This window comes from Theobroma umbraticum, unplaced genomic scaffold, assembly GCF_002168275.2.
Source record: "Theobroma umbraticum cultivar Fairchild unplaced genomic scaffold, ASM216827v3 scaffold_34.0, whole genome shotgun sequence".
Lineage (NCBI taxonomy): Eukaryota > Viridiplantae > Streptophyta > Magnoliopsida > Malvales > Malvaceae > Theobroma > Theobroma umbraticum.
Window position 1 is genome coordinate 926868 of NW_018397275.1, and position 20811 is coordinate 947678.

Consider the following 20811-nt stretch of genomic DNA (forward strand, 5'->3'; position numbering starts at 1 on the left):
ACATAGTGATAGTGGAGATGTAATTAGTAGTAGAAATTATGAATTAAGCAGCGTAGAGTTGATGGTCTAGGAAATGGAGCAAGTTCTCCTTTCGTCTATACTTAGGGTGGTTTTCCGCCAGCAGCGTCGTAATCCAAATCAAAACCATCAGGATTTGTCTCAAATGGCGCAACAGTGTTCTCACCTGGACTATCAGGATTAAAGATTCAAGTAATGAATGAAGCAAGATTTCCTTTATCCAGCATATATAAGATGATGGGAGAATAGTCCTTTTGCATTTAGGCTATTCCAATAAATTTACAACATGGTAAGGGCAAATGGAGTACTCATCAACAGTAGCAATTCCAATAATTTCTTGCCTATATAAACAGTGGTGGTGGTGGGAAAAAGAACGAGAGAGGTTGGCTGCAGAAACCATAACTGCCTGGGGTACTGTTACTTTGCTCAACTTGTGGCCAAATGCAAAAATCTGTAGAAAAAAACACAGTAAGGCTCTTCAAGCATTTGGCTTCTCATGCTAACTATCACACGTTAAGCAAAAGCCACCTGGTGCCGATCGCAAATAACATTTAGACATTGTCCCACGACCTTCAACTGGTACCTCGTCCATTCTCTTCCTATGCTGTTTAATTTTAGTCTCTCGCTAATGGTGAGCCACTGCTGCCCTCACCAACCTCACTTTTACATAGGGGACAAGATGCATTGATTTTCAACCATTTATCTACACACTCCACATGGAAGACATGGATGCATGGCAGCTCCCTCAGCTCATCATTGTCTGCATATTTTGCCAAGCAAATACAACAAACCTGCAGCACCTCAAGTTAGTAAGCAGTATTATTGATTCAAGGGCAGGCAAATCAAATTGCTCATAACCACCTCCAAGTCAATCTACTACATCTCTTTCACGTATCATGCAGCTTTACGACAGTGCTCAGGAGTCAAGTAGTGCAACCTAATAGCTAAACTCAGCAAGTAAATTAAAAGAGACAAAACTAGCTAGATGCTCCAAAGTTTGTTATTCTATACCTATCTAGATTTGTTCAGTTCCATCTAGTTTGATCCTAGCAAGTACTCTGAAGGCAGTTTAAGTTATTGCAGCTTACACCTAAGACCAATAATGTGGCAGCAAATTCCTATCATTAAACTTACTGCATCTTCTCCAGATATCACACGTTCCTTTGCTGTCCCTGCTGCAAGGATTCCACCGTCACCAGCTGAGTCATCCTGATTATTGACATTTCCACTTTTCTTGGATTTGAACTTGTAGATTGGCAACGCATTTATAGATTCCACAGTTGCTCCTCTAGTTTGTGAAAAATCCTCCCGAAAACCAAGGACAGATATTATGCAGGGCAAGCAGCAACAAATTGTTGCACATAGTATGAAAGGCATGGCATATCCAATACAGCTAAAAGTAAGGAACACTATACATAACCTGCAACACAACCGATAAACAGTTCGTAAAGGTAATCAAATTGTGAATCTCAGTCAAAACAGAGCAATAAATTTTATTAGTCCCCATTGTACCTGTACAATTTAGGAGCATCAGAAGGAGATGAATGACCTCCAAATATCCATACATTGCCCACGACAAACCACACTGCGAAAAAACAATCTAGAGCCATCTTGAAATGGTCTACTAATCCATTGAGCCTGCATATTATACACCAATTATTCACTTGGTGACACCATCTAAATGATAGTATGCAGAATCTACAGAAACTTCTGAGATAAGATAATAACAGCTTATTATATTATATTATATTTTATATGCTTACATATAATTTTTCAACTAAATTTCCTTTTTATGGCCATAGCCACTTAACTTTGGCATGCTTATTTTGTCAAAGTACAATTCTGTTGCACGTGAGAAAAATTTTGGCTTCACTCTTATAACTAATAAGTTTCAGATTTTACATGTTCTCCTTATGAGCAAAAATTAAAATAAACCTCAAATCTCAACTGAAGCACACAATTGGGACTGTTTCACTCCCATTTTATCAGATTTTCCAAAAATCTAACAACAACAATGTTGATTTGTGAAATCATAGTAAATAAGCGGATATAATACTACTAATATCTTAAATGCGTGCTTATATGTGTTGGTCAACAAGATTAGTAGGCTCCTTTTGCCTATCCCAGGTTACATTTTAATGATCACATTAATCCAATATATATCAGTTGTTTATTATGCACAAACAACAATTTGGAGGATTTATAATCTATATTGCACACTATTAGTAAACAAAAAACTCTTTCCAATACAAAAAGAAAAAATCATTTCCAAAAAATTCTAAAATTGACTATCTTATATAATAAAAAGCATAGTTCATTGTGTTGTAACTAAATGAAGATTCAGATAGATCTAATATGATGTGCAGCATGTATATCCATCTTCATTGCCAATGCCACTGCAATAGCTACTGCAACAACTGTCTCTGCATTGCGGCACCACTACTCACCAGCATTATGACAAAACAAAGATGTTAGCAGTAGCACCACTGATCTTTGCAGTATTGGCATAATTATGTAACTGAATCACCATCATCTTCACTATTTTCCACCACTAACACTGGCACCATAAACACCACCTTTTCTTTCTACTACCACCATCATCACAACAGTTTTGCTCTCAGCATTTGCCCCTTAGCTAGAACATATAGAAGAATGATAAAAAGGAAATTTGATGTTCTTTCATCTAAACATAATGTTCACAATTTCTTTAAGACATTCACAACCTATTTGGAAAACTAACAGAAATATATATCATTTGACACATTGATGAAAATTCCCACCAGAGAAAAACATGAACAATTCATTCTGTTAGCAGCAAGTTAAATTCTTCCAGAAGTGTTACTATGTTTTCTGTGCTATATAACAGCAGCTTAGTCCAACAAAGAGTTCACAAAGAAATCAACCAAAAAATAGCAGGAGCCATGGCTTTTTTTTTTCTTTTTCCTGATGCTCTTACATAGAGTTATTCAACTAAAATGTACTATTAATTAGTGTCTTCATTATGGATGATAAATGCAAGCAAGTTTATAATGTAAAGTACTTCACAATCTACTTTATCAAACTTATAATATAAAAAATAAGAGCAGAGTGGAGTTAATACAAAAGTAGACATAAAGTAATGATTGAATAACAAATACAAACACACCTTGTACTTAGGGTTCCTGCTATCTGACTGTTCCTTGTTGCTGATTCAGTGATACGATTATTCTCCTCATCTGAAGCTTGAGTAACTGAGATAGCTGTATAGGATGTAGACTCACTGGGATTTCCAAGAGAAGAACCTTGACGTGAGTGTGACAAATCTTGCTCAATACCTTGGTTGCGGTTACGAAAGCGCCAATAAAGAATAGGAAGCGTTGCAACGCAACCGGATGCATAACCAACAATCCATGCAAACAGCGGAGCTTGTGGCTTTTCATTTCTTGACAATGACAGAACAACAATAGATGCTATAATTTGACTGACAGTAACAACTAGCTCAACAGAAATCCATAAGCCAGAATTTAACGGGCTCCTGCGACGTCGACCATACCCATCACTTCTCCTCATGAATGATGAATTCCTAGAGTTTAATCTGTTTGAAGAAGAAGTCTGATTAGTGGGAGCTTGTGTGCTGCTGGAAGGTCTATCTTCGCTCTGTGTTAAGTTCATTCCAGGAGGTTGCTCATCATGAGATGAGCTTGATGAAGCATCATCATGCCTTGTTATGTCAATGATGTGCTCTTGATCACTATGGCTTTCCACTCGTTCCATTAGCAATGGGTATCGGTCAGTTTGCTCACTACTTTCTTCCAGAGAGGAACTGTCCATCTAAGTCTGGCGACCCAATTAGAAGGTGTGCTAGCATAGGTCGCTTATAGAGCTTCCAGGTATCTACTATTTTCTACCCCAATTCTCTCTTAACATCTACCGGATTTGTCTTATAAACTTAATAAGCTTGCCAAGCACCTTAAAACAGTTGGCACTGCAAAATCTCTGAATCCACCAACTTTATTCCCTCTTTACACAAAAGCTGCCATGAAATCAAACGTAGAATCAATTTTTATATACTAATCATGTCAAGAAAAACCGTGTCTTGAAATATTGGAGAGAGCATGTGCGTGTCTGTATGTAGTTATAACATGGTTACACAGCATAATCGGTAAGTAAAATTGAGCAGCACCAGCTCAACAAAATGATGCACCAACAGCATAATCAGACGACAAAGCAATTACAACGAGTAGAGGACAGCATTTATTACAAATACATTAACCAATCACCAAATCAGGTTGTGAGATCACCACTACATAAACAAAAGAAACTAGATCCTTAAACAATAAAATACGGCGTTACAGTAACATTAAGCATTGACAAGACTTTATGAAGAAAAGATCTGATATTTCCACACCGAATTCATACAAAACTAAACCAACACTACTTGTAAATAAAATCCCGAGCAAAAAGAAATCGAAATTTTCAAAAGATCATGATTAAAATAAACAAAACATTACATTTCCAGTTATATTTTTTGATAGCCCAAAACACTATTAGGATAATACAATAACTGGACTTCAACTGAAGAATAATTAAAAATTCAATCTTTTAAACATTTTTAAGCTATTTTTCAAAGAAAATTAAAACCAACCCATTAATTAACTCCAACGAAATTAAAAACTCATAATTAACTGCATAATCAAGTTGAATTAATAATATAGAAAAGCCCTAATAAAAAAAAAGAAAAAAGATTGGAACCTTACCAAAGTTTTGAATAATAAATATCTGATGCTATATGGAAGTAAATAAAAAGAAGAAGTGTGCCAATAGATTGACTGACTAAGCTTTTCAAAACCCACCTCTTTTTCTTCCCCTTTCTTTCATTTTCTCGAGAAAATATAGCGTCAGCTTTTCTGCCCCATTTGCTTACGCCAAGAGAGAGAGAGAGAGAGAGAGTGCAAGCGTTTCTTCTTTTTATGTTTATTTATTCCTTTGGATGGAAGATGAGAGAGAATTAGAAAAAAGTGAGAAAAATCGTGGACCGTTTGATTGAGGGGGTTCTGATCTGTGTGGTTGAAACTTTTTGGTATTATTGGATCTAGCGGTTTGGATTTATTTAAGATGAATACCAATGAAAATCAGAAGTCTATTTCCCTATTTGTTGCAATGAGGCCCCATCCACCATATGTAAAATTTACACATGTTGTTAATTCATTGAAATATGTTTTCTTAATATGACTGCTATACCATCCACAGAAAAGGTAAATTACATGAAAAAAAACCCATTTTTTTAGTAATTTTAAAAAGTTGAAATAGGAGTCAAAATTGTAACCTTTTATAAATTCAAATTCATAGTAAAAAAGTGCTTAAAGTTTTAAAATCATGCTCTGTAATTTACCCAAATTCTTGCAATTTATCCATTGGATATCTTTTTCTTGTTTCACAAGCAAAAAAAGAAAGGGAAAATGTTTGAATTTATTTTCTTTGAATATTGAGGCAAGGCAAGTTGTACAACCCTTTAAAATAAGAGGTTATGCTACTCTTTTTTGATAATACTCAATTTATTATAGTTTTGCCAAATTGTTCCTTATCACTTACAAAATCAAGATTATATCGAGTGTAAATTCATCCCTCCACCAAAAATAGGAAAAAAAAATTGTTAATGTGTAATAAAAAAAATACTTAGTGATATTTTTCTATGTTCTCATTTTTTCTTCAATATAGGTAAATTATATGTTTTTCCCAATCGTCTTTTTATTTGGTTCAATTTTTTTTTGATTTTATTTATTATCTATTTTTAATTCATAAAAAATATTTTATTTTATTTGTCACTTTCATTTTAAAATTTATAATTTAGTTTAATAAAATTAAGTATTTTTTTATTTATTGAAAACATAAATTAAAATATTATCAAAATAATTTTTTACATAATAGAACAATTCTGCATTAAGTTTATCAAACACTATTTTATCTTCTCTTTATAACACATTTCAAAACAATGTTATTTGAATAAGACATTTTGTATAATCTAATACTTATGGCAGAAATCAACAACAATCTCTCACCTAGATATTTTTTTGAAGTTATTACTTATAACCTTTTTAAAATTTCATCATAGGAGAACTTTTACTTATTTATGTTTTTTTCTTATTTATAAATTCTTTTATTTTATTTTTATTATTTGTATTATTTTGTTATTATTATTATCATGCAAATCCTTCTATTGAAAACTTTTTAAAATTTTTCAATATTTTTGGCAAAATTTTAGAAGATTTTCTTATTAAAAAATTCTCTCCAAGTTATTATTTACAACTTTCTTGAGATTTTATTATCAGAAGATTTTTGTTCATTTATGTTTCTTTCATAATTTCTTTTTAAATTGTTTTATTATCTATATTATTTATTTATCATTATTTATGTAAATTCTTATGTTGAAAATTTTGTAAAATTTTTCAATACTTATGGCAAAATTTTAAGAAATTTTCTCACCTAGAAATTCTCTCAAAATGATTACTTCTAACTTTCTTTAGATTTCAACATTAGAGAACCTACATATATTTATTTAATATTATAATTTTAATTTGTAAAAATTTTAAGTGTTTGTCTATTATTATCTTATATGTCTATAATAATTATTTATAAATAATTTTTTTTACAAAAATTAATTATGAGATTACCACTTGATACTTACTTACGGGGAGGTCTCATAATTATTCTTACTTTGAAAATTTTAAAAAAATTACTACTTGTAACCTTAAGATTTTCATTTAGAAGATTCATTTTTAAATAATTATACAATTTTATGTATATATTATAGAATTTTAAATGATTTATTTTTTTATTCCAAACTATTATGACAAAAAATCAATCTATATAAAGGGCATGGGTTTTTCATTTACCTTTTTTTTATTTTTTTATAATTTTTAAAATATTATTAAAATACAAAAAAATTGAATAAATAATTAGTCTGTTTTTGAGACCTAAAACACTAATTGAGCCCTTGGTCAAGCTTATGGCAAGCTTTATATTGGATTTGAATTGGGTCAAAGCCTCGCACCAAATTTGTCTTTTTCCTCTTTCGATATGACGTCGTTTTGAGAAAGTATATAAACTTCCTTATTAAAACCCTGTTTCATTTCTTCTCTTCCCCTTTCTCTTGTGCATCACTTCTACTATTTCATTTCTTTTCTTCTCCTCTTTCTTGATTTTCTTTTCTTTCTATTCCTTCCTTACACCGAATGGAAACCTTCAAATTTCCCAAAAGACAAAACCTAAAACTAAACGTTCACCAAAAAGAAAAATCATACAATCTCTCTTCCAATCGATCCCCTCCTCTTTTTTGCATTTAATGTTGGTTGATTAAGGGGTATTTATATGTATTTTTGTGTTGATCTTGGATTAGGATTTCCTTCCTCTTTTTTTAAATGAATTTAAAAAATTACTAGATTAAGATCGGTTTAAACCAATCCTTAATGCATTTGGTTGTTCATTCAAAACTTTTTCTATCATTATCATTACTTTTTTTTTTGGGTTATTTTTTATTATTTATTTTTTATTTTTCTTAGTTTTATTTTTTCAATTTCTATTTTATTTATTTTTATCATTAGAATAGCTTTGGACAAATGGGGTGTCTATAATAGTTGTTTCAATTAGTATGCAATATTCATTAAAAACTTGAGATGTAAATTTATTAGCATTGTCGAGACAAATTGTCTTGATTGTATAATGTCAGTTAAAATTTACCAACGCAAGTATGCATATAAAAAGTTAATACCATAGTAAACAGAGTGTCGATATCACAAAAAATTAAGCTAAAATTTTACTAAGTATTAAAATAAAAATAATTTAATCTTATCCAAACAATTAAAAGTAGAGATCTAATTAAACTAGAAATTAATTAACCAAAACTAACTAACCAATAATTAAAAATCAAAGTAAAATATAATTAAATAAAATCAAATTAAACAAGTCTAGGATTACAAAATCCTTCACATTTCATCTAAATCTTACATTTCTTCCTTAACTTATTCCAATGGATTGAATTGTTAACCTAAAGTACTCAATTATTTATAATACTCTCTCAAGTCTTTTATAAAAATATCTGCTTTAATCAAAATACTATATTCTTATGTGAATTGAAATTAAAATATACTCATTAGTTTAAGCTCCAATATTAGCTACATACAGCATATAAGGATATTCCTATCCTATACACAAATTAATTTATTTATTTAATCAAATAAATATGATCATATGTTATTTCAATTTTAGTTTACATTAAACTCACTTTTTCATGTTTGTTTAGGTTTCTAGATCAATTTAATTGGTGATTAAGTAATTAAAAGCATTAAGAATAAATTCAAATAATCAATCAATCCCATTGAAAATAAGCTAAAAAGGGATTAAAAATTTAAATTACATGTTAGTTCAATTGCAATCCTAAAAAATAAATTTAGCAAGACATAATTGCAAAAGTAAATAAAAACATATGAAGTTTAATCCTAAAACATATGAAGATAGAGCATGTAACATATGATAATTCACTAGATTGAAAAATCTTCTGGTTTTTTAATAGATGACTATATGTATTTTCAAGAATTTTTTGCATAATTATTGATCAAGATGGCCGAATTGGTTATACCAAACATTAAATTATTAGTAAACTTCTGGTTCACTATACAATGAGTTTCAATCATTCTAATATTTGTGTAGTACAATCTAGAGAACAAAACGAGTAATTTTTCAACACATACTTCTTACCTAAGATAATAAATATAATATAAAGTTCTTAAATGTCTCTCTCATTCATTGTCTCAATATGATATCCATTTAGACGAATATATTTTAAACTTAATAAATTTCTTTGAGACTTAGTAAAAAATAATACATTTTTTATTATAAACTTTGTTTCTTCGGGTAGTAAAATATTGACTTTTTTGGAGCTTTCAATTAATCTTGTACTACTAGATATTATATTGAAATTGATTTCTTCCATTGTCAAGTGAGAAAAATATTTCTTGTCATTAAATATAATGTATGTGTTGTGGCAATGTTTGCTAGACTTAAAATTAATTAAATCTTTCAACTATATTTATAACTAATTAAATTTCATAATTTTGTGATTGAAAATAAAAAGTTTTGGAGAAAAGGAAAATGGAAAGAGATAAGAAGAAAAGGGAAAAAAGAAATAAGATATGAAATTGAGAAATAAATAAAAAAGGGGTATATTCATTTTCTTAATTTAAAATTAGCTTAAGAATTAATACTATCATTTTTTCAAAAGAGGAAGGGTAAGAATGTGTTTTCCAAACTAATGATGGGTAAGTTTTATCTTTAAATTATCTTAATTCATTTAGAGATATATTAGATGATTCATAAGTGAATTTTGATTAGTAAAAAACAATGAGTTTTTGAGATTTAATTGCTCATACCACATGTATTTATATTAATTTATGAAAAAATAATTATGTTGTAATTAATTATATGGCTAGTGTAAACATCACATTTTATCTAGAGTAATTTAAGGTTATGGTGAAATAATCATATGGTGAAATTTGATTTTAGTTTTTAACTTTGAATTAACTATTTTTTTAGCTTATTTGGATTAATTTTGTTTGAGCCTAACTTTACATGAATTTTGATCTTAGTCCAGTAAGATTTGGATAATGTGAGCTTTTGTAATCCCAAATTAATTGAAGCCCATGGGATATATAATCAAAATAGAAAAAATAAAAATATAACAAAAAAGAAGAAATTTTGAAAAAAAAGAAGAAAGCTGGGCATAAAATTTCAATGGCACATCATGGTAGTCAGCTTTCCCTCCTCATAAGTCTCCTACTTTCAAAACTTTCACCCATTTCCAACACCAAACTTTTTCTCTTTTTAAATCATAAAAAAATTCCAAACCCAAATTCAATAAAACACATAGGTATCAAGCAAGAAAAAGAGAAGAAAAAAACCTAAAAGTATGCAAAGAAAAAGGGCCCTTTCTTAAGCACTATCTTCCTCTGACAACAACCCTTTATAAATCTCAGAAAAAACTAATTAAAAGGGATTAAAAAATTTTTAGCAAAAGACCAGAAAAGATCACAAGAAAGGCACATTAATCATTATCTCCATCAGACATAACATCTTAAGTCACTGCCAAAATATCTCAACGACCAAAAAAAAAGAAAAGAAAAGCAACAACCATATATTTTAAAAAAATAATGGCACGTTATTTGAAGGGAAGAATGTTGGTTAATTGAATATGCACATGATTCCTCTTTTCTTTTGAATTATAAGTCTTGATTTTACATTGTATCAGAGCATTCGTTATCAAAATTCTTCTCCTTGTGTTATCTTTTTCTTAATTTTTATTGATTCTTCATTAATTGTTGATAAGAACATATTCAATCTCCTAATTAGGTCAAATTCCCAAAATTCCAAAAGTCTACTTTCACCAATTGAAGATCCCCTTGTCCTCGGCTAATAAGGAAGATCAGAACAACTACAAATACTAATATAATTGAGCGCAATGAAGTTGAAGACTCATGCCAATCACTAGGTCAAGCATCGATCCTCCATAAAATTTCAATACTTACGAGACATCGAAGGAAAATGTTCATTGGATGGATAATCGTTTAGTGAAATTGAAGTCAAGCATCCAACCGTTACTCCTATTTGTTATGCAATTGGTGGCCCATGCAAAATTTTCATCAAAGCACCTGGTGGGACATTCTAATAATAAGGATGGGCAATCAAGGGACAATGCTAATAGATAGATCTATATTCTTAATGAATTTGTACATTGTTTTAGTATTTCTTTTATTGAGGGTAATTAAAATAATAAAATTTGTATTCTTGTTTTTAATACTAAAAAAAATCTCATTTACATATTTGCAATATGCAAAATTATTAACTATATATATTTATATTTTTCAAATTTTAAGTTTTTTTTTTCGTATTTCATGTCATTACCAACAAAATTACTAACAAAACATTAACTTTCACCAACAGAAATAGAATTAGGATCATCGATGGAGTAAACTTCAATATCGATGAAATGAGCCTCATTACCAATGGCGCGAAGGACATTGTTGACAGAATTTGACCACAATATGAAACTTTCAACTCCGTTGGCAATATTTTTGTTGGAAAAACCATTGGAATAATGTTGATGAAATTTACCGATGGGCGTCACCTAATATAAACTATATATGATTTTGATGGATTCAATACTTTACCAACCAAATATGCCGATGGAATATTTTAACGGAGTTTGTTGACAAAACTTTCATCTGCTGACGAAATAACTTTTACTGACCATAGTATTACTCACTAAATACAGATAGAATATTCCTTCGGTAATCCGTTACTAGTTTAAATTATTGATAGATTACTAAACTTTATCGACAAAAAATTTCATCTATAAAAGGTTTAAATTTTGTAGTGTTTTGGTATTAAAGCAAGCTAAGTTTGCCCTTATCTTATAATATAATTGCTACATTTTATTGAAACTCCACACTGATTTTAAAGCCTCCACCATAGTTACATATCTAATGAACCTAATCCTTCTACCATGCTTCCTCCTCTTCAATGAGATGAACACGCCTAAAACTTTTCTAGACTGTTGGTGTATCAACCTTAACCACTAGTGGTTGATCCTAAGAGGAAGGTTGTTCACAAAGATGGTCACCATTAAAGTAGCATTTCTCACCTTTCCTCTATTTCCCCTCTGCTCTTCTCTCAATTCTAGTTAATTGCAACTATGGTTTAGCAATATATGTTGGTGTAATTTTAAAATCAAAGGTTGTATCATATAATGAAAAGCTATCTTAGCTTAAATGTTATGATACAAAAAGTGATATAATGTGACTATTGGATTGTAAGTAAGTTTTTCGTGTGAATGGCTATATCTCTTAATAAAATGACATCCAAAGGTTATGAGACAAATTGAAAAAATACCACAGCTTAAAAATTTAAATATGAAAAGTTATCGTTTCAAATTATAGCTTAAATATTTTGTTTCATAAAAGGAATAGTTGTCTTTTCATAAAGTGATTATTAAAACTATACATTTATCCCAAGATTGTGTCTTGCAAAATGTGAAAATGTCTTTTAGACAAAGTGGTGCCTTAATGAAAGGGTTGTATCTTTGAAGAAGAGACACTTGCAAGTTTATATAAAGGGCTTGTTGTTAACTATTTTGACATACCCAAACAAAAAAGAAAAGTGTAGAAAATTCAAGAGAGACAGCAGTGTTATGTTTTGAAAATAAACATAAACACTTGAGTTCCCATCATCTATCAAAAGAATCTAGATTTTTTATAATCTACTTGTTGTAGAATGTAGGCTCTAAAGTCGAATAATTTTACAAACCCTTGGGTGTATTTAGTGATCTACTCTCGTAAAGTAAAAGATGAAGTTAGACATTGGCTTCATTGTATCCCTAAGGCTATTCAAATTATTCCTTTTTGCATACTGAGTGGTAGAGGTGAAATAAGTCTTAAAGATAACGTCTATCGAAAGGCCTGCCTTGAAGTCAATTTTTTCGATTTTTTGAATTTGATCTAAACCTTATTTGCACCAACAATTTTAAGACTTATTTTTTGTGGAATTGGAATTCAAAATGACTTCACTAAAAAAGATGGCTACCAACATTGTCAAGTTGGATCACTTTGAAGGAGAAAACTTGGCAAAAGTTAGATCTGTTTGATGTTACCAAAGAAAAATCTATGGACTAGATTTGTTTGTGAAAAATGGTTTTACATCATATTATAAGATAAGTTTTCTTTCCTTACATGATATGAATGATATTGTGTGTGATATGCATAAAAAATGCATATTGGTTGGAAAGAAGTATTTTGTCACATGTATAAATGATTATTTTATTATGAATCAATTTTATGAGCTTGAATGCATGCTTAATAAGTTCAGGCAATATAATCTTAATATAGATAAAGCTTTTTTGGTGTCTTTTATAATTGATAAACTTTTCCTTCATAGAGAAATACTAAGAAAACCTTAAAATATAAGAAAAAAGAGATGTTTCTCAAGGACCTTGGTAATCATTTTCAAATAGAAGAAGATTATTGCAAATAAGAAGAAATTAAGCAAGATGAAAAAGAAAAGGATTCGAATGGAGGGAATCTTGAGACTTCAAAGGTCCATATGATGGAACACAAGTCATCAAACAAGTTGGTTTCATATAATAAAAGAAAACATTTCGTTGATATGAATGACAAAAGGCATATGATCAAAAGGAACAAAAAAGGTCCACGTTTTTTGATAGTTTAAGATGGAATATAGACTTTTCAAATACAAGACACTTGGTGTGAACAACAATAAGTTGGTTGCCATAATTTTTTAGGTCAATCTTCTCCAAGATGATGGAGCATGATGGATTGACACTAGTGCAACTAAGCATGTATGTACGGACAAGAGTTTCTTCAAGTTCTTGGAAGCGGTTAATGATGGAATCGTGTTGTACACATGAAATTCCTCCATTACATGAAAGGAAAAGGCACCATGGAACTTATGTTTACTTCTAGAAAAATACTTGAACTAAATAATGTCTATTATGTATCAGAAGTTAGAAAAAATCTTGTGTCAGGTGATTTGCTAAATAAGTATGGCTTCAAATTAGTATTTGAGGTGGATAAGTTCATCTTTAAAAAAGGTGGACAATATGTGGAAAGTGGATACTTATGTGAAGATATGTTTAAGCTTAATATTAAAAAAAATGTTACTAATTCTACTGATATTGATGCCTTATTTAATATTCATGATAGTAAAGTAGCATTTTCTAATTTAAGGCATAATAGATTATGTCATGTCTATTATAGAAGAATGCATGATATGGTTAAATTAGAGTTGATACCTAATATTGATGGAATAATGACATGTGCTAGACATGCGTGATTACTAAAATCACAAGAAACTCATTTTCTAAGGTAGAAAGAAACTCTAAATTGCTTGCGTTAATATATTCCAATGTTTGTAACATGCATAGTACTCCATCTATTAGTGGAAAAAAGTACTTCATAATATTTATAGATGACTTCTCTAGATATTGTTATGTTTACTTATTGCATGTTAAAGATGAAATAATGGAGAAATTTAAAATTTATAAAAATAAAATTGAATTGCTTTGTGAATTACTTATTAAATGTTTACGAAGTAATAGAGGAGGTGAATATTATGATCTCAAGTATTTTGAGTGCATTGATATTATTAATGAGATTATTGCTTCATATGCATCGGAACAAAATGGTGTAGTAGAATGTAAGAATCGAGTTCTTACGAAAATGGTCAATGCTTTGCTTTCTAATTCAGGTTTGTGAAAAGGATTTTGTGGCGAAGCCTTATTAACAGCTTACCATATACTAAATAGAATCCTAAACAAAAAGAGTAAAAATACTCTTTATGAGTTATGGAAAGGAAGAAAGCCAAACCTTAATTATTTAAAAGTTTGAGGATGTTGAGCAATAGTAAGAGTTCAAGAACAAAAAAAAAAAGAAATTGGATGAAAAAGGAATTGAATGTATATTTATAGGATATGTTATCAAAATAAAACATATCGTTTCATGGTGATAAAGCCTAATGATTCATATTCAATTAATACAGTCATAGAATCAAGAGATGCTATTTTTGATGAAATTAGGTTCAATTCAATTCCAAGACCTAAAGAGCTAGTAACAAAAAATAATAAACTTTCAGAAAATGGTGAGGAAATTATTAACCTTTGAAGAAGTAAAAGAATTATAAAGCAAAGACATATCGATTCAATTTTCTCATGTATTTAGTAGAAGTACAATAGAAGAAACATGTGAATATTTACCTTACTGTTTTAATGTAGACGGTGAAAGAGATCCTTAAACTTATGAGGAGGCAATCAAGTCTTAAAATGCTTCATTTTGGAGAGAAAGCAATACAAGATGGATGGACTCGATAATGAGAAAAAAAACTTGAAAGTCAGTAGACCTTCCATGGAATTCCAAGCCAATAAGTTGTAAGTGGATTTTCAAAAAGAAAATGAAAGTTGATGGAACCGTAAATAAGTTTAAAGTAAGGCTAGTGGCAAAAGGCTTTAAACAAAAAAAAATGTTGATTATTTTGATACATATGCACTGATAGTAAAAATAGCTACAATTAGAGTTGCATCTATACATAAGATGGTAATTTACCAAATGGATGTTAAAATCGCTTTCCTAAATGGTGAATCAGATGAAGAGGTGTATTTGGAACAGCTTGAAGGGTTTGTCTTTCCTAGTCAAGAAAGGAAAATATGTAAGCTTGTAAAGTCCTTGTATGAATTAAAACAAATGCTTAAACAATGACATCAAAAGTTTCATAAAGGTGTGCTAGCTAACAGTTACGAGATCAATCAATATGACAAATGTGTCTATAGTAAGTTCCATAATGGTAGAGGTGTCATCATTTGTTTATATGAGGATGACATGTTAATCTTTGGTACTGATTTGGAATAAGTAGAAGATACAAAAAGTTTCTTGTTAAAGAATTTTGACATAAAAGATATGAGCATTGAGGATGTTATTCTTGGTATACGAATAATGAGAGACAGTAATGGCCTAATATTATCTCAATTTCATTACATTGAAAAGATTGTAATGAAGTATAGTAAGTTAGATTGTATACCAATATCTACGCCTTATGATTCTATTATAAAGCTAGCCTAACAAAGACAAGCCAATGGCATAACATGAATATGCAAAAGTGATAGGATGCCTAATGTATGCTATGGTCTGTACAAGGTCGAATATTGTTTTTGCTATTGGGATGCTAAGTCAGTTAACAAGTAATCTAGGTCAATAACATTGGTATATCGTTCATAGAGTTTTAATATATTTAAAGAGTACAATGAGTTGTGGCATTTGTTATTTAGGCTTTTTTTTTTAGTTTTAGAAGGGTATACAGATACTAGTTGAAACTTAAATAAAATGAGTCATATTTTTACAACTGGTTGGATTTTTACAATTGGTGGGGGTATTGTTTCTTGGGGTTCTAAAAAACAATCTTGTCAAGTGGACTACATCATGGTAGTTGAATTTATAGCTTTAACATATACCACCCAAAAAGCAAAATGGTTGAGAGATTTACTCTACGAAATTATGTTGTGGCCTAAACCAGTGGCACCAATCTTGATATATTGTGATAACGAAGTAATAGTATCAAAATCATATAATCAAGCATACAATGAAAAAAGTCGATATATTGGACTTCGACATAGCATTGTAAGATAAAAAATTAGTGATGGTATAGTCACAATAAATTATGTAAAGTCTTGTAAAAATTTAACGGATTTGTTTGCCAAAGATCTAAAAATGGACTTGATAATAAGGACTTTAAGAGGGATGGGTCTGAAATCTATCAAATAAATCTCTAATGATGGGAGCTTGCCTTGATGCTTGTGGTCGACCTCTAAGTTTTGGGTACTGACCATTCTACCTTATGGCTAATTGCAAACACCAATTTATATTTTCCATCCCAAGGTTTATAGTGCTTAGTTCGCATAATGTATAAGCTAAGGTTGAACAAAAGTTCTTAATAAACCCATAACATGTATATGCTGGAGCATTATAATTACAGAGTATTTTCGATAGGGGCTACCTATGTGAGTGGAAGTGTGGTCGCTTTTAAGAGCTAAAGCCTTGACTCTGACAGCACTCATGAATGGATGCAAAACACAAGACCATAAAACGTATTGGCCAAACTAGATACAAAGTGAGCAAAAAAGCTTGTGTGTGTTTAATGCCTGACTAGTCAAATGAAGAATTGATGGTTCAATGATTGGAAAACCACTCAGTTCAGATTAAAACCCACTACACTCGCTAAATGAAGGTTCAAATTTGCTTTATGCACAACATTCCTAAAGTTATTGGTATTTGAAAGTTTTGGAAATGGTGGGGCATTGTTGTTGTATTTTCAAAATCAAAGGCTATGTCACATAATAAAAAGCTATCTTAGCTTAAAGGTTATGTCACATAAAGTGACATAGTATGACTATTGGATTGTAGGTAAGTTTTTCATATGAATGGTTATGTCTTTTGGTGAAATGACATTTAAAAGTCATGAGATAAATTGAAAAAATACCATAGCTCAAAAGTTTAAATATGAAATGTCATCATTTCAAATTATAGTTTAAAGATTATATTTTATGGAATAAATGGTTGTCCTTTCATAAGGTGATTATTGAAACAATACCTTTATCCAAAAGTTGTGTCTTGCAAAATGTAAAGATGTCTTTTAGACAAAGTGGTACCTTAATGAAAGAGTTGTATCCTTGAAGAAGAGGCACTTGCAAGCCTAAATAAAGGGCTAGTTGCCAACCATTGTGACACACCAAAACAAAAAAGACAAGTGCAGAAAAATCAAGAGATATAGAAGTGTTATGTTTTGAAAATAAATATAAACATTTGAGTTCCCATCATCTATCAAAATAATCTAATTTTTTTATAATTTACTTATTAAAGAAAGTAGGTTCTAAGATCGAACAGCTTTATAAACCCTTGGATGTATCTAGTGGTCTACTCTTGTAAAGTACAAGATAAAGTTAGACGTTGACTTCATTGTATCTATAAGGCTATTTGCATTATTTTCCTTTGCACACTGAGTGGTGGAGATGAAATAAGTCTTAAAGATAATGTCTATTGAAAGGCTCATCTTAAAGTCAATTTTACCGATTCCTTAAATTTCATCTAAACCCCATTTGCATCAACAATATATATATGAAATTTAAGGTTTAAGATGAAAATGTGTACTTAAGCATCTACATTGCAATTAGAATATGTTTAAAAAGGTTTGTTTGATTGTCTCGAATTAATATACGTTTCTCATTTTATATTGACTATGTTGTTCATATTTTTTTTAGTTTGTTCAAAATTAATATGATGTTTTTGAAACCAACAACTCTTACTGTTTCTACGCTCTATATTGATTGTTAATAAATATATTTTATTTTCGTCACTGAAAACTATAGTATATTAATATTAATATTTTATTAAAATATTAAAAATATTAAAGTTAAAGTTTTTTTAATGTTCGTGGCAAGTATAAGTAAATATTTAATATGAAATGGAGAAAATATAATTTGTCTTGACTGATTAGGCAACCTATTTATATAGTTTAATTCAATTAATTAATTTTAATAAAAGTCTCGCGCAAAGAAAATTTAAGGAAAAGATAAATTTTTATTCGTTTTTTTATTTTTATAAAAAAAATTGTGAGATAACGAGAATATGATCAATAATTCAAGATTGACCTTAAATTTATTGTTTCCTTTAGAAAAACATATCAATAATAGAATTAGAATTGATAAAAAGTCAAAAGAGATACCAATTTGCTACCTCGTATGACGAATTTCTTCTTTTAATTGGTTAATTTTGGTAGTAGGGTAGCTCAATAAATTAAAAAGTTTAAAGTGAAATATTCAAAAAAAATTTCTTTTATTGAAATTAAAAAAAATTTATTAAGATTTTACGCTTTTAGATTTTTGACATGCAAATTTCTAATTAAAATTTTATAATCAAGTTCTTCTAATATTTTTTAATTGATAATGTAGCTAACTCATTTAATCTTTTTTGAAACATTGTTGATCTTAAATAGGATTTTATTAATTTTAGTTTTGAAAAACTTTTCTCCTGAAGTAACACTTACTGGAATTGTTAATATTATTCTAAAAAATTTGGAAAAGAATTGAGTCTTTTTATATGATTATGTGGATTGGATTGTTATCTTCCAATTGTATAATTTATTTTAAAATTTTTAACTTGAAAATAAATCCAAACCATCAATATCAGAATAGTTCTTATATTTTAAGAAATATTTAAGATTAAGGCAATATTCTTTCAAACTATTATCATTTAATGACTTTAACTTTTTACGAAAATCAAAAATATTTTTATATATCTTAAATTGTTCAAAGTTATTTTGGGTGAAAAAAGTGCTTGATTTAATATATTGAAGAAGTAATTAATTCTAAATGATTTTTTAAGAGATCGTGTTATTTCACTATCAACATTCTCATCAAATTATTTTTTTCTATGAATGATATGTGTATCATGGAATTTAGGTTCTACCTTCATTTTTAGTGTAATTTCTTCAGAAGAGAGAAAAAATAGTTGATAATTAATAGTACTTTAGAAATTAAAAAGTGATAAAAATTTAGATTTATTAAACACGTAATTAGGAAAATGAGAGAATATGTTATTTTATTATTTTTTAAAAAAATTATTATTTAATTAATAATTTTTGACTATTATATATTTTTTATGAAAAATGAGACAAATAGTTAAGGATTAATAGGGATATGAAAGTGGAGGAAAATAGATATTTATTAAAGAATAGGTAAATATTTTATCAATTATCTTTATTTTTATATAGTTTTGATATAATTAATTATATTATAATTATTATAATATTATGGGATCTCTTCAAATTGACGGCTTAAAGCCTGTTTTTGGGAGGCTTTAAAGGGCCGGCCCTGTTTGGCATGAATCATCACAATGACTCTTGCTAATATATAATAATATAATCTTGCAGCAAAAATGCAAGACTTGATACCGTCTGGAAGATTGATAAAGGGTGAACTGACTTGCTTTCCAGCAGAACTTTTTTATAAAATAATTTCATATAAATCCTGATAACAAAGCGTAATTAATTTCGTAACTTAGTCGAGACTCCATATAGTTGTCAAAAAGAATACAAGAAGACTATCTAAGTCTGTCAAAGGAAATTTTAAAGGAGAAAAACCCTTATTTAAGGGTCAATTGTGATGCTAACGTTGAAGATTTTGAAACGATGGATCACATCTGAAAAGGTATAATTGTACATAAGAGTTACTTAGACCCTATTTGGTACTTTGAATAGAGTTGTGTTTGTTGATAACGTCACGGGATTTTATTGCTTAATATATAAAACACGAGTACATGTGTCTGCGATTTCAGTCGACTAACCCTTTTTTGGATGAAGTCTGGGGAAGGTTCTGGCTATTTTTAATTGATCAAATCTTTTTGCTGCCATTATATAATAGTATGGGTATTTTCAAAGGTGGAGTCAGGATTTCGCATTTAAGAGGACGAAGAATAATGTTTATAAAACATTTATATTGGAAGTTGAATGCTTGAAAAAAATATAAAGCAACTTTGATGAAAAAGTTCATATGAAAATTATATAAATAAATTTTGAAATTTTTTTAAAAGAATCAATTTTAATAATTTACTTAAAAAAATTAACTAGTATAATTATAAATAATTTAATAATGATAATAATCTCAATTTTAGATAAACTTAACAACAAACAAAAATTAACAACTATAATAACAAAAATCTCAATGGTAGGAAATCTTCTAAACAATATTAAGGGTTATCAATAAACAATTCAATGGGGAAGCAATCTCCTAAATTAATCACAAAAATTAAATACAATATGAATAAACAATTCAATGAGAAAACAATCCCAAATAAAAAACTTAGTTTTTTACAAGAATCTAAGCAAAAAAAAAAAAAACATAAAGAATTTGTAGGAAAGGAATCAAGCAATCTCTAAATAAATAAGTAATAGCTAACTTTACGTATTTAATCAAATCCTTGTTTTGTTGTTTTCAAAAAAAATGACTAAGACGGTAAATTCTAAATCAAAACCACAAATTAGAAATTAATAAATAAAGAAAAAATTTAAAGTTGAAAATATTAAAAATAAAATGAGTAAATAAACCAAACTTATCAATTATCATGATATGAAAATTGAGTTACTAACTAGAAGTTATGCTGGTAAGCAAAAAAATGAAAAAAAAATGATTTCTTTTTGTTTCTACCATAT

General features: G+C 29.0%; 1 protein-coding gene across 3 annotated transcripts; it reads right to left on the reverse strand.

Annotated features, from left to right (window-relative positions):
• Window positions 1-214: 214 nt before the first annotated feature.
• Window positions 215-5006, reverse strand: LOC110427554 (RING/U-box superfamily protein). Of its 3 annotated transcripts, XR_002446285.1 has the most exons (6): window positions 4851-5006; window positions 3164-4030; window positions 1531-1656; window positions 1153-1438; window positions 547-809; window positions 215-469 (listed from the first exon to the last, which is right to left on the reverse strand). XR_002446285.1 is itself a non-coding variant. In XM_021443108.1 (5 exons), exons 2-5 carry the CDS (start codon window positions 3826-3828, stop codon window positions 633-635), a joined length of 1254 nt encoding a protein of 417 aa, XP_021298783.1. In that variant the 5' UTR covers window positions 3829-4030; window positions 4851-5006; the 3' UTR covers window positions 215-632. The 3 variants fall into 3 exon arrangements, 2 of the variants coding, with proteins under 2 accessions (XP_021298783.1, XP_021298784.1); XM_021443108.1 differs by having other exon boundaries at window positions 215-809; XM_021443109.2 differs by having other exon boundaries at window positions 215-809; window positions 4755-4907.
• Between the last annotated feature and the right edge of the window lie 15805 nt (window positions 5007-20811).